We start from the raw sequence: 12,360 nt of genomic DNA, 5'->3' as shown, positions 1-12,360 counted from the left end.
CATGTCAAATACCTTCCTCATTTCACCAGATGGTGCTGTCCCCTCTATTCCCAGCTACAGTGAGCAATAAAAAGCAGTCTTCGACTTGGGAAGTAACATTTATTTATGAAACAGTAATAAGAGGTTTAATCCAGTTACCTCTAAATTAAGCCTATAAAACAAAGACATGGGCAACATTTATGGCATTACCCCAAATCTCAGTTTTTCCCCCTTTTCTTTATATTATGTCCACAGGCACCTCTGACTCCTTGGTTGTGAGTTAAGTATTATTACTATCAAAAAACAGAACAGAGAAGTGGTAAACAAGAACTGGGTTCTCCTCTGGGTCAGAGTCTCAAATGAGAAAAGTTCACGGCAGCAGCTCCAGGTTTACAAAACAGGTTTTCTATCATGCACAGGGTTAGCTGGTTCTCATTCCAGACTATTTAAGTTTCTTCTTTTGTCTAACCAAACATTCAGCACCTACAGGGTCAAGGCAAATAACAAGCTATGAGTCTTAAAAGCTACCAAGGTTTGAATGCATTTTCATTTCTTTTTCCACAGTGGTATTTGACTATCCTTTTTTCTTTAAAATATCACGTTACCCAGAAAAGAAACTCACATGTCTTCTTCTGGCTACTATATCTTATCCCCTGTAGATGGGATAGTGTGAACATACATTAATATTAGCATTAACATGGACAGTGACTGCAGCCTCTGGTTTGCATGTCTAGCCCTCTGGTTTGAGGCTCTGGAAGCAGGAGCTCCCATTACCATTATAGTTCTCTTGAGAGCTCTTCAGTGCTGTCTGTCTTCCTGGATTACTTTATTTCACTATTAAAACTGGTCCTACTAAGGCTCAGGGTTTTCCAAACCAGCAGGTAAAATGTCAGTCCTTGAATCACCTCTAAACATAAACTCTGGAAACATTTCAATGTCACCCTTCTCACAGACTTTCTAAACTCAGATTCCAAAAATTACACTTTTTCTTGCAGCTTTCTACATACAGTACCTGCATCTGCTCCAGGACTTCTCGCTGCATTTCCACAGCCATGTGGTACACCTGATGGTCAGAGTCATTGTACATCACAGCATTTTGGAACATCAGCATCAGGTCCCGCTGGAACTGTGCCATTGTGCGAATTCGTCCCTTAGACAGATTCCTTTTCAGGGTAGTTAAGTCCATGGGTCTACAGGTGGCCAAGAGAAACCAAAGGAAATCTAACCTTCATGTGCAACATGGGTAACATAACATGCTCTCTTGGAGAACTAATCAACTCTTAATGAAAATGGTAGTAAAGGTAACAATCCCCATCAGATAATAAAATAGCAACAGCAGTTAACACTTGACTGCTACTGCTTTAAACAGGCCAAGTACTACCTATGTTAGATACTTTCTGTATTAACTCAATTAAACCTCCCAATGACTTCCGGTCAAGACGGCAGTGTAGGGAGACATGGCTTGCCTCTTTGTACAACCACATCAAAATTACAACTAAAATATAGAACAACAATCACTAAGAACGGTCAGAAACAGAATTGAATGAAGTCTGACAACTATCAAATTAAAGAAACTACATCCACACAGACTGAGCAGGTAAAGCTGGTGCCATACCTGAGACTCCATCAACCTGGCTAATACTTTTGACCTACGTTGGAGATCCCCAAAGACTCTGCCCCACCCATCTTATGGGCCCATCCAAGTGGCTGGTCTTTGCTTGTACTTCACAACTTCCTAAATCCTATCAAAAAAGCAGCAGCAGGCTTTAGTGAGCACCAGGCCTGGCACTAGCAGCAGCCTGCTTAGATTCACAGCTTGGCTTCACCCGGGAATCTCCAAGCCCAGCACAAGTAGCAGACACCTCAGATTGCTTTATAGCTCAGGCAGGGTGCCTGGGTAAAACACAGGTAGGGGCTGACCTTGGCCTACACCACCCAGGAAACCCCCAAGCCAGCACACCCAGTGGACAGCTACAGACCACGTTGGAGCACCAGCATCCTGCCCTTACACCGTTGATCTCCCACGGAGGATGGAGGTTGGTGGTCAGTGGTCACAGCCAGTCCTTGCAGCTGACTGGCCTGGGTAAATCCCTCCCATTGATCTGCCAACAACAACCAAGGCTCAACTGCAAGAGGAGGGTGTACTCAGCCCACACAAAGGGCACGCCTCAAGTACCCAGCTTGGGTGATGGGGGAGGCTGTGCCACTGGACCCTACAGGCCACACTACCAAGACACGAAGTTAAAGCAGCTCTACTTAATACACAGAAACAAACACAGGGAGGCTGCCAAAACGAGGAGACGAAGAAAGATGTCTGAAATAAAAGAACAGATCAAAATTCCAGAAAAAGAGCTAAATGAAATGGAGTTAAGCAATCTATCAGGTGTAGAATTCAAAACACTGGTTGTTATAACGATACTCAAGGAACTCAGTGAGGACCTCAGCAACATAAAAAAGATCCAGTCAGAAATGAAGGATACACTAATCGAAATAAAGGACAATTTACAGGGAAACAACAGTAGAGTGGATGGTTTGGAACACGAAGAACCAAAAAACAACCAATCAGAACAAGAAAAAGAAAAAGGAATAAAAACAAAAAATGAGGATAGAGTAAGCAGCCTCTGGGAAAACTTCAAGAGATCCAACATTCACATCATAGGGGTGGCCAGAAGGAGAAGAGAAAGAACAAGAAATTGGAAATCTATTTGAAAAAATAGTGAAAAGAAACTTCCCTAATTTGTTGAAGGAAATAAGACATACAAGTACAGGAAGCACAGACAGTCCCAAACAAGCTAGACCCAAAGAGTACCACACCAAGACACATCATAACTAAAATGCCAAAGGTTCAAGATAAAGAGAGAATTTTAAAAGCAGCAAGAGAAAATAAGTTAGTTATCTACAGGGGAGTTCCCATAAGACTGTCAGCTGATTTCTCAAATGAAACTTTGCAGGCTAGAAGGGATTGGCAAGAAAATTCAAAGTCATGAAAAGCAGGGACCTAGTCAAGATTGTTCTCTACCTAGCAAAGCTATCATTTACAATGCAAGGGCAGATAAAGAACTTCCAAGACAGAAAAAAATTAAAGGAGTTCATCCTCACCAAATCATTGTTATATGAAATGTTAAAGGGACTTATTTAAGAAAAAGAAGATCAAAACTTTGAACAATAAAATGCAAAAATATGTATCTATCAACAACTGAATCTAAAAAAGATTAAGCAAACAAGAAAGAGACAGAATCATGGATAGGAAGAGCATTGTGATGGTTGCCAGATGGTAGGGGTGTGAAGGAGGGTGGGTGAAGAGGTGAGGGGATTAACCCTTTGAATGCCAACGTCGCTGTGAGTGACTGACAAATTTTCCCCAAAGTGCCAGCATCACACCCAGTGACTCTTCTTTCGATGGCTATAAATGTAAATAGCAATGGAATAATTCGTATTTTATGTTTTGTTCTTTTTTTGTACCTCAGATTATATATTGATATAATTTTTTCTCATGTTGATCTAATTACGCATGGCACTCAAAAGGGTTAAGAAGTAAAAATAGCCCTAGCTGGTGTGGCTCAGTGGATTGAGTGCCAGTCTGCAAACCTAAAGGTCTCTGGTTCAATGCCCAGTCAGGGCACATGCCTGGGTTGTAGGCCAGGTTCCTTGGTTGGGGTGTGAGAGAGGCAACCAATCAATATTTTCTGATATTTCTCTCCCTTTCTCCTTCCCTTCCCCTCTCTCTAAAAGTAAATAAATAAAATCTTTTAAAAAAAGGAAGTACAGTCCTAAGTTTCCATTTTAATTTTAAATCTATATGGCAGTTATCAATTTTTAAACTATTTTCATTATATAAGCAGTGGTTTTTTTCCAAATGTTAAGTCCCTTCCCCCTACAAAAGACAGAAGATTTATAAGAAGATAACCACATAAGAAATGTACAGACAACAATAATAAAAATCCAAATATTGACTCAAAAAAAAGAAAAAGAGGAAGTACAAATAGGTAGTTACAGAATAGCCATGGGGACGTAAAGTACAGTATAGGAACTGGAGTAGCCAAAGAACTTATATGCATGACCCATGGACATGAACAATGATGGGGGGATTGCCTGAGGGAGTGGAGGGATGCTGGGTGGAGGGGCAAAGGGGGAAAAAATCAGGACAACTCTGTAACATAATCAATAAAATGTAATTTTAAAAAAACCTCCCAATCAACCTAGAAGGTGGGAATCATAGGTACCATTATTATCACCAACTGGCAATGAGCAAACTGAGATGTGAAGAGGTTAAGTACTTGCTCAAAGTCACACAGCTTGGATTCCAAATCAGAGGCAGTCTGACTTCTGAACCCACAAGCCCAGACACTATATTATGCTATTGTTGGAGGCATGTTGGCCCCAGGTACCAAAGTTGTAAAGAGCTCCAATGATCAGTTTGTCGTATGTAGTTATTGACTGTTTACAATGTTTAGTCATATATTAGGTATTTAATCTACTTTTATTATTGCATAATCAAAAACTTAGAAGTTGTTTCTCCTTTCGTGGAGATGAAAAGAGTGAGAATCAAGTGAACATTAAGACAAATAAATTATTAATGAGACAGAGAGTGGATATATAAGAGAAGGCACAGTGGTATAAAAAGAGGACTGAAGTAAGAGGTTAAGAATCTGGGGTTTAGTTCCAGTTCTGCTATTTACTGCTGGTCACAGGCAGGTCCAGACCACCTCTGAGTCTTAATTTCCTTATCTATAGAATGAAGGAGTCTGTCTCCAAAGGTCCTTTCCTGATCTTTCATACTCTATTAACACAGTGGTTTATGACAGCATTTTAGATGAAACATGCTATAAATATCCAAAATACTATGCCCTGGCTGGGTGGCTCAGTTGGTTGGAGCATTGTTCCACACACCAAAAGTTTGCAGGTTCAATTCCCAGGGTCAGGGCACATGCCTAGGTTGTAGGTTCAATCCCTGGTCAGGATGTGAATGGGAGGCAACTGATCAATGTTCCTCACATTCATGTTTCTCTGTTTCTCTCTGTTTCTCTCTCACTCCCTTCCACCCCCCTTCCTCTCTAAAAATCAGTAAAAATATCTCTGGGTGAGGATTAAAAATAATCCAAATACTGCGATCCAGTATCATCTGGATTATTGTCTTTGCCTTAGTATATACCTGTATATACTGTAAGAATGAATATAGTGTTCCTTTTAAAGTTCTGCTCCAAAAGAACAATGTCAAAAACTACTGAAGGCTAATGTAATATCATAATAAATGGATCATATTACCTAAGAGTTAACAATGAACAAAACCTATTTTATCCTTTTGTTCCCTTTATTCCTTCTCAAATAAAGACTGAGCTTACCATATTTTTACAAATTGTTCAGCTGTAAAGTATATTGAATTTGTAAGTAATACAAATGAAATAAATAATCTAACAGATGGGAAATAAAATACAAAAAGACAGATATAAAAGCAACCAACCTTTCTTGACCCGTTTTCCACTGACCTTTTCACCACATCCTTGTATCCCGGGGCCTGCCTTTCTGACACAGGCTTCAGAAATGGACTGCTAAACCTGTTAGGGACAAATCCAGAAAGGATGAAGAACCCGTGGAAAGTCACTAAATGAGAGGAGTGGCTAGAAATACCGAGAGTGGCTTGGAGAACTACCTGTGACTGGCAATCATCTTCCAGACTGGCAGGAGAGTCTTCTTAAATAGTATGTGATCCTGAACAGGGTCACTCTGGCTTACATCAGACCTATGGGATAAAAAAGAACAGAAAGGAAACAGTAACTTCACAAATGGCATTCTGTCTCCCCCAGGTGGTAATGAGGTTTTCTCAAGACATACTGGTACTAGTTAATACCTGAAGAAATATAACACCATAGGAATAAAAACATATTTAACGCTTCCATAAGGGTCTCTAAACTCCATAAATATTCTCTTACTAGTCACTATTACCCCATAAAGTCATTACCTTCTTATAAAGTATACTACAAACCTACAATTGCCTGTGCCTCTTGGTCTCTTGATGATTTGCTCTTCAGCACCCGTGACTCTAAAAAACTGATCTAAGAATGTAATCTGTTCACTGATGTTTCCCAAGTGCCTGGCACATAGTAGGTACTCAATTAAGTATTACACAATGGAATCTGGTCCTGTTTTTATGTAGAAATATGTCACATTAATAAGCATCTCTCCCATGTTTCCACAGAAGTAAATATTTGGTTTCACATCCCAAAGAATTCTCACGATTTATCTGATTGCCACAAAATTTAAATATTTTTCCTTTTTGCTCTCCTCTATAAGTAATCTTCACAATACCTAAGAAAAATCCATCTATTCTCATGGCCATTCCTTCTCTAACTGTCTAATTTATTTATTCTTCATAGATATAACTGTTCAATGTTATATTTCTTTTTATAATGTTCCCAGTTAGCAAGCTTTCTTTTTACTCCAAAGTGAAACATTATGCTGCTCTAAGAGTTCTCTTCACACCTAAGTTTTCACACCCTCATTCTGCTTTATGTACCACATTGTATGCATCTATTTGAACACACCTCACATCTCATTTTACCTTCAGCCAATTTGAGCAGCTTCACATAACTATTCATTTTTCATGATGCAATCAATATCTCACCTACAACTAAATTATATGCCACAGAAATCAACTTATCCTTAAACAGAGAACCCTATCAGAACAAGGCATTTACAACCTCTTCCTGTTTCTCATCAGTTAACCATAATGAATAATAACTCCTTGGTACTGGTGAGATTTTGTTCATACATCCATGCAACAGATATTTAGTAAGTTTCCATTACGTGAAAGGTACTGCACTAGGTTCTGTAACCTCATAATCAATCACCTTATCTTTATTTTCACCTATTTGGAAATGCATGCGAAGCAACTACAAGTGTAAGTGTGGGAGCAGAAAAGAGCTGCAGACTGGGAGTGATGCTTCAAAGGCTCTACTTCTCTATACTCCTGAGAGTCTGTACAGACTAAGAGTGAAGCCAGAAAAGAGGGGCCTGGAGAGTGTCTATCCCTCAAAGTATTTTTAAGCTTTCCAATGGTAGCTCAAGAACTCAGCTTTCTAGCTCCCCTTAAACTATCTGGCCAAACTCAATGACTAATATCACTTTCTAATAAAGATTTCACGTTTAACCTAAATTCTAAGGTAAGAGTGTGCAGTGTGCCATTAAACCTAAGTGCCCATCTGTAGATGAGTGGATCAAAAAACTGTGGTACATCTACACAATGGAATACTATGCAGCAGAAAGAAAGAAGGAACTCCTGCCATTTGCAACAACATGGATGGAACTAGAGAGAATTATGCTTAGTGAAATAAGCCAGGCAAAGAAAGAAAAATACCATATGATATCACCTAATACAGGAAACTAAAGAACAACACAAACAAAGGAACTAAATAGAACAAAGAGCAGAATAGCAGTCAATAGGGGGGAGGGGAGAGGGAGAGAAGGGGGATAAGTAAGGGAAGGGTTTAATTAAAGAGCCTGTATGAAAGACTCATGGACATGGACAACAGGGAGGGATATGATTGTGGGAGAGGGGGTGGGTTGGGTGGGGGAGAGAAATTGGGGGAAAAGGGGACAACTGTAATTGAAAAACCAAAATAAAAAAATTAAAAAAAAAAAATATTGAAATGTCATGAGATAAAGATGTCCTAAATTAGAAATCGTCTGTTTTTTAGATAGTCATCATATACCATATGCTCATACTTACACAGGGAGTTACAGAAAAGCAAAGGAAACAATTCTTCAACAACCCAGGTTTTAAGCTGTATTCTTTAATTTTTTTTTTATTTTTAGATTTTATTTATTTTTAAAGAGATTGGGAGGGAGAGAGAAAGAGAGGGAGAGAAACATCAATGTGTGGTTGCCTTTCATGTGCCCCCAACTGGGGACTTGGCCCACAACCCAGGCATGTACCCTGACTGAGAATCGAACCATCAACGCTTTGGTTCACAGGCCAGCGCTCAATCCACTGAGCCACAGCAGCCAGGGCTGTATTCTATTTGCATAACAAAAATCTGAAATTTACTATTTAAATATATATATACTGTTCAGTTGTATACCTTAAATTCTAAAAAGCTAGAATAATTATTGGTTTGCCTTTCCACAGATATGTGGGTAGATGTGGGATGTAGTGAAACACACACACACACACACACACACGAAAGAGTTCATGTTATCTTTCTTAAAAGAGAGATAAAAGACCAGGCCCAGAGAATGAACTATTTATTTATTGTCATAGCAAAAATAACTTTGTCTTTCTCATTTCAAAGAAAATTCACTTTACTTGAAAAAAAGATTCTAAAATGTGCCCTTTAGCCCCTAATTATTAATAAAAAGATGAGACAATTATATAAACAATTTCCTAAGATTTGTGAAAAAGGAACAAGGGAGATCATAATTTCAAAATAATTTTTTATTTCAGTTAATAGGAATTGTCTTTGTATTTTTATTTATTTTTAAAAGATTTTATTTATTTATTTTTAGAGAGGAGAAGAGAGGGAGAAAGAGAGGAAGAGAAACATCAGTGTGTGGTTGCCCCTCATGTGCCCCCAACTGGGGACTTGACCTATAACCCAGGCATGTGTCCTGACTGGGAAGCAAACTGGCAACCCTTTGGTTCACAGGCCGGAGCTCAATCCACTGAATCATACCAGCCAAGGCCGTATTTTAAAAAGAAGTCTAGTTTGTATAATATTAGACATGAGGGACAATATGACTTAGCAATGTTCCTTGAATAAAGGTAATAATTAGCCCTGGCCGGGTGGCTCTATTGGTTGAACCATCATCCCCATACACCAAAAGGTTGCAGGTTCAATCCCTTGTCAGGGCGTATATGGGAAGCAACCAATGTTTCTCTCTCATATCCATGTTTCTTTCTCTCTCTCTCTCTTTCTCTCCCTCTAAAATGAATAAAAACATCCTCAGTGAGGATTTTTTTTTTTAAGATAGTAATTAGAGAGAAGGGTTATTTATGAGATTGTTAATGTTGATAAAACACTTGTTTTATAAGAGGAAAGCATACAGACTTCTACTTATACAATAAAATTATATTTAATTCTAGTTCTAGTGTTTTCCAACTCTTATTTCTCTTTTCTTAACTTACAAAAATAATTCATGTTCACCCTAACAAATTCAAATAGGCATAAACAGAAGTAAAAACATAAATCTTAACAACTTTGGAGAAATATCTATACTTACAGCTCTGAGGAAGTAGCATGGCTGAAAAGGATGTCCACCAGAGGAGCCTCTTGAACGCTAGAGCCATAATCACACTCGCCTGAGGAGGGCTGGTCTTCTATCTCTGACACATGCCCTTTACCCTGGTCCTCCTCCTCTTTGGATTCTTGCTGAACCTCTTCCTGGGAGTGTCAGGAAACAAAGGAAACTTTAAAAAGAGATTTACTATCTGCAAAGTAATTTTACATGCATGGAGTAAATGAAAGCTGACCTTAGGTGTGAGGAGGCCAATTATATAAAGCTATAAAATAGAGAAATGTGACTTGAGATCTAAGTCAGTGAATTTTTGTTCAAAATCTTGCAGAACTTGACTCTGTACCCCAAGAAAAAAAAATGAAAAAGCAATATACTCAATTCTAGATGGATGCTGTATCCTTTTAAGATTTTCATTATCATTTTTAGCCCAGGAGCTAACTAATCTAGCTGATCAGATACCATTAAAGAACTGGCATTCTAAATTTTACTGATTGCTTACTATGATCTAGGCCCTATGCTAAGTGCTTTACATGAATTCTTATTTAAACCTCATAGCAAAACTATAAGGTAGAGACCTATTATTCCATTTACAGCAGAGAAAACTGAAGCTCTAAAAATGTTCACGAACATGCCTAAGGTCACACAGCTAATTGGTGCTAAAACTAAAATTATCCAGGTAATTGAACTTTCTAGAGTTAGCCTATGTGCTCTAACCACTCTGCTCTATCTCCCTGTGCAGAGGACCAATCAGACAGCTGGTTTAAGTTATTCACTTACCTCTTCACTGTCTGTCTGTAGTCCCTGAACTGTACAAATATCTGAGGGAGCCAGAGCCACCTCTAGCCTTCCATTTTCTCCCACAGACTTCTCAGCTACCAAGGGTTCTGCCCTAGATGAAAGCTCTTGAGGGTCTCGGGAGGGTTCCCCTTCTCCTTCAGCATCTTCAATTTCCCTTTCCTCTTGTTGTCTAGTATCAGATGAAAGGCAGCAGCCTTCACTTGATTCTTTGCTGCTAATGCACAATGGCTCCATTAAATAAGCTACCTGCAATCACAGTCTATTGTTAACATGCATAGAACACCAATGGAAAGCATCATCTATGTATCAATGCCACATGATTATATTGCCACTGTAGCTAAGCCTGAAATGGCTAATAGGTTAATTAATTCCTTCATTCGTTTATTAAATACTTTATATATACAGGCACTGTACTAGTTACTAGGGACCTAACAGTCAAGAAGATATCGTTCTTGTCTCTTCAAGTTTATGTCGTAAATTTTCATCTCAAGTGTCAATTCTAATCAACTGGGATTGACTAGCAACTGCTGAAAATTTTGTCTGCCGTAGACAGCAATGGCAACATTTGAATTGGATTCTTGCTGATTTTTACCTAGGTTCTCCTGGATGTGTGTAGTTGCTGCATAAAAATAAATTCTGTCCAATTCTGTTTATTTCTAGTCCTCAGGCCTTAACCAGGATAGTAAAAACACTGTAAAATTCTGCCCTAAAGTCGTGACATTGTATGCTTCAAGGAGAGTTTGGGCAAGTATCACCTCTCATGACTGTGAAAGAATGAATTGCAAGGACATTCTTACAGGGCAGTCCTGAATACAGAAATTTCATTTCCTTTGACTCAGGGTTCTAACGACTTGGATTTTAGAGTATTCAGTCAAAAAGTGCATTTGAAGCATATTTTGTTAGCACCAAGTGCTGAAGACACAGCAATCAATTTAGTCCCTGCTACTGTGGAGCCTATATTTTAGTAAACAATATAAAAAGAGTGGTTAAAAATATATATGCACAGTAAGTATTCTCTTACAGTTGAGACTCTTCCAACTTTGGAAATAATGAATCCCCATTACCTCAGAGAGAAAGTGGAGGAGGCTCTGGTGGCTGACTTGCTCTGCCTCTTCCTGAGATTCCTCACTGCCTCCATCCCCTATAAGCAGCTCACTAGATTCTGTCCCTGGGCTGCTTTCCTCTAGTTCCTCAGCCCCTGGCTCCTCAGTTTCCCTCCAGCTGCCCATATCAAGATCCAGATTGGAGTCCCATGAGCTGAAGAGGGACCTGCAGTTGTTGCTCAACTCAGAGTCATTGGGATAGTCTTGTTCAGAATCCAACCAAACCCACTCACGCCCCATCTGTAAATACACAGAAAAAGATGCATTAAATTCACTCATATCAATATTCCTAAGATATTTGCAACTCCCAAGTTTGGTAAAAAGATAAAGGCCAGCAATTTCTTTCTATTTATCATTAGGAACAGTAAAAGCTAGCTGAAGTGAAACATCAGGAGATGAAATGATCTATCATTGAGAATACAGAAAAAGTCCATGTCAAACAGTGTATTACCCAATATGTATTTATTTTCTTGGACTTCCTCATACTCCAAAAGAGAAAGAACTGTAGCATAAGTACAGCATAGGAAATACAGTCAATAATACTGTAATAACTGTGTATGGTACCAGGTGGGTACTGGAAATATCAGTAGGAACACTTAGTCAAGATACGATTGTCTAACCAGTATGCTGTTCACCTGAAATACAAAATAATATTAAATGTAAACTGTAATTTTTAAATATTTTTAAAATTAAAGAACTGGACCGTAGTTAGAATTCCTCTATCCCAAATCACCCTTAAAATCAACTACAAGGCAATACATTTGAGGGACCAGCAATATTTTCCTTGGTGTATGGACATTACTCTACTAATCATTAAATCCTCAAGACACAGTAAGACTACCTTTGGTATCCTTCTGGTCGTATCCAACACTCATTTCTCAGAATGAGAACTGCAACATCAAGCTTTAAAAATATCTCCCCTTGCTTTCATTACTGTATACTATCCTGGTTTTCTTTCTCCCTTTACAACTTTCAATAAATCTTTATCTATATTCTTTCTTGGTCCTCTTTTTCCTCATCAATACTTCCTTTAAAAAATGTATATACTTTGAGGTTTCAACTTTGACTCCCCAATCTCTTCACCTATATTTCTCATAGGAATCCTGGTCTCATTTCTCCATATACCCAAAGGTCAATTCCCTTTTGGTGCCCTACCATCTCCTTTAGTTCAACATATTAAAAACTAAAATCACTTATCTTCCTGGTCATCTTCAAAATCATTTGCTCTCCCCAATTTCCTTACCTCCAT

General features: G+C 38.6%; 1 protein-coding gene across 1 annotated transcript; it reads right to left on the bottom strand.

Moving 5' to 3' along the window:
* Positions 1 to 327: 327 nt before the first annotated feature.
* On the bottom strand, positions 328 to 12,360 carry LOC150000742 (bromodomain-containing protein 8-like). Its single transcript, XM_090290251.1, has 8 exons — positions 12,355 to 12,360; positions 11,073 to 11,456; positions 9,988 to 10,254; positions 9,196 to 9,356; positions 5,630 to 5,719; positions 5,466 to 5,534; positions 992 to 1,169; positions 328 to 462 (listed from the first exon to the last, which is right to left on the bottom strand). The coding sequence occupies exons 1-8, from the start codon at positions 12,358 to 12,360 to the stop codon at positions 412 to 414; spliced, it is 1,206 nt and encodes a 401-aa protein (XP_090146377.1). The 3' UTR covers positions 328 to 411.

Source organism: Furipterus horrens, unplaced genomic scaffold, assembly GCF_987537825.1.
Source record: "Furipterus horrens unplaced genomic scaffold, mFurHor1.1.pri manual_scaffold_10, whole genome shotgun sequence".
In the NCBI taxonomy this organism is placed as follows: domain Eukaryota; kingdom Metazoa; phylum Chordata; class Mammalia; order Chiroptera; family Furipteridae; genus Furipterus; species Furipterus horrens.
The sequence above is the reverse complement of the archived record's forward strand: the minus strand, read 5'-3'. Positions and strand labels throughout refer to the sequence as shown.

Bases quoted from the DNA above. Each gene is read 5' to 3' on its own strand.
- LOC150000742 (XM_090290251.1), bottom strand. The intron at 10,255-11,072 runs GTAATGGGGATT...CTGTGATTGCAG, and splicing joins TCCTCCACTTTCTCTCTGAG to GTAGCTTATTTAATGGAGCC. The intron at 5,535-5,629 runs GTAGTTCTCCAA...TGTCCCTAACAG, and splicing joins AAGATGATTGCCAGTCACAG to GTTTAGCAGTCCATTTCTGA.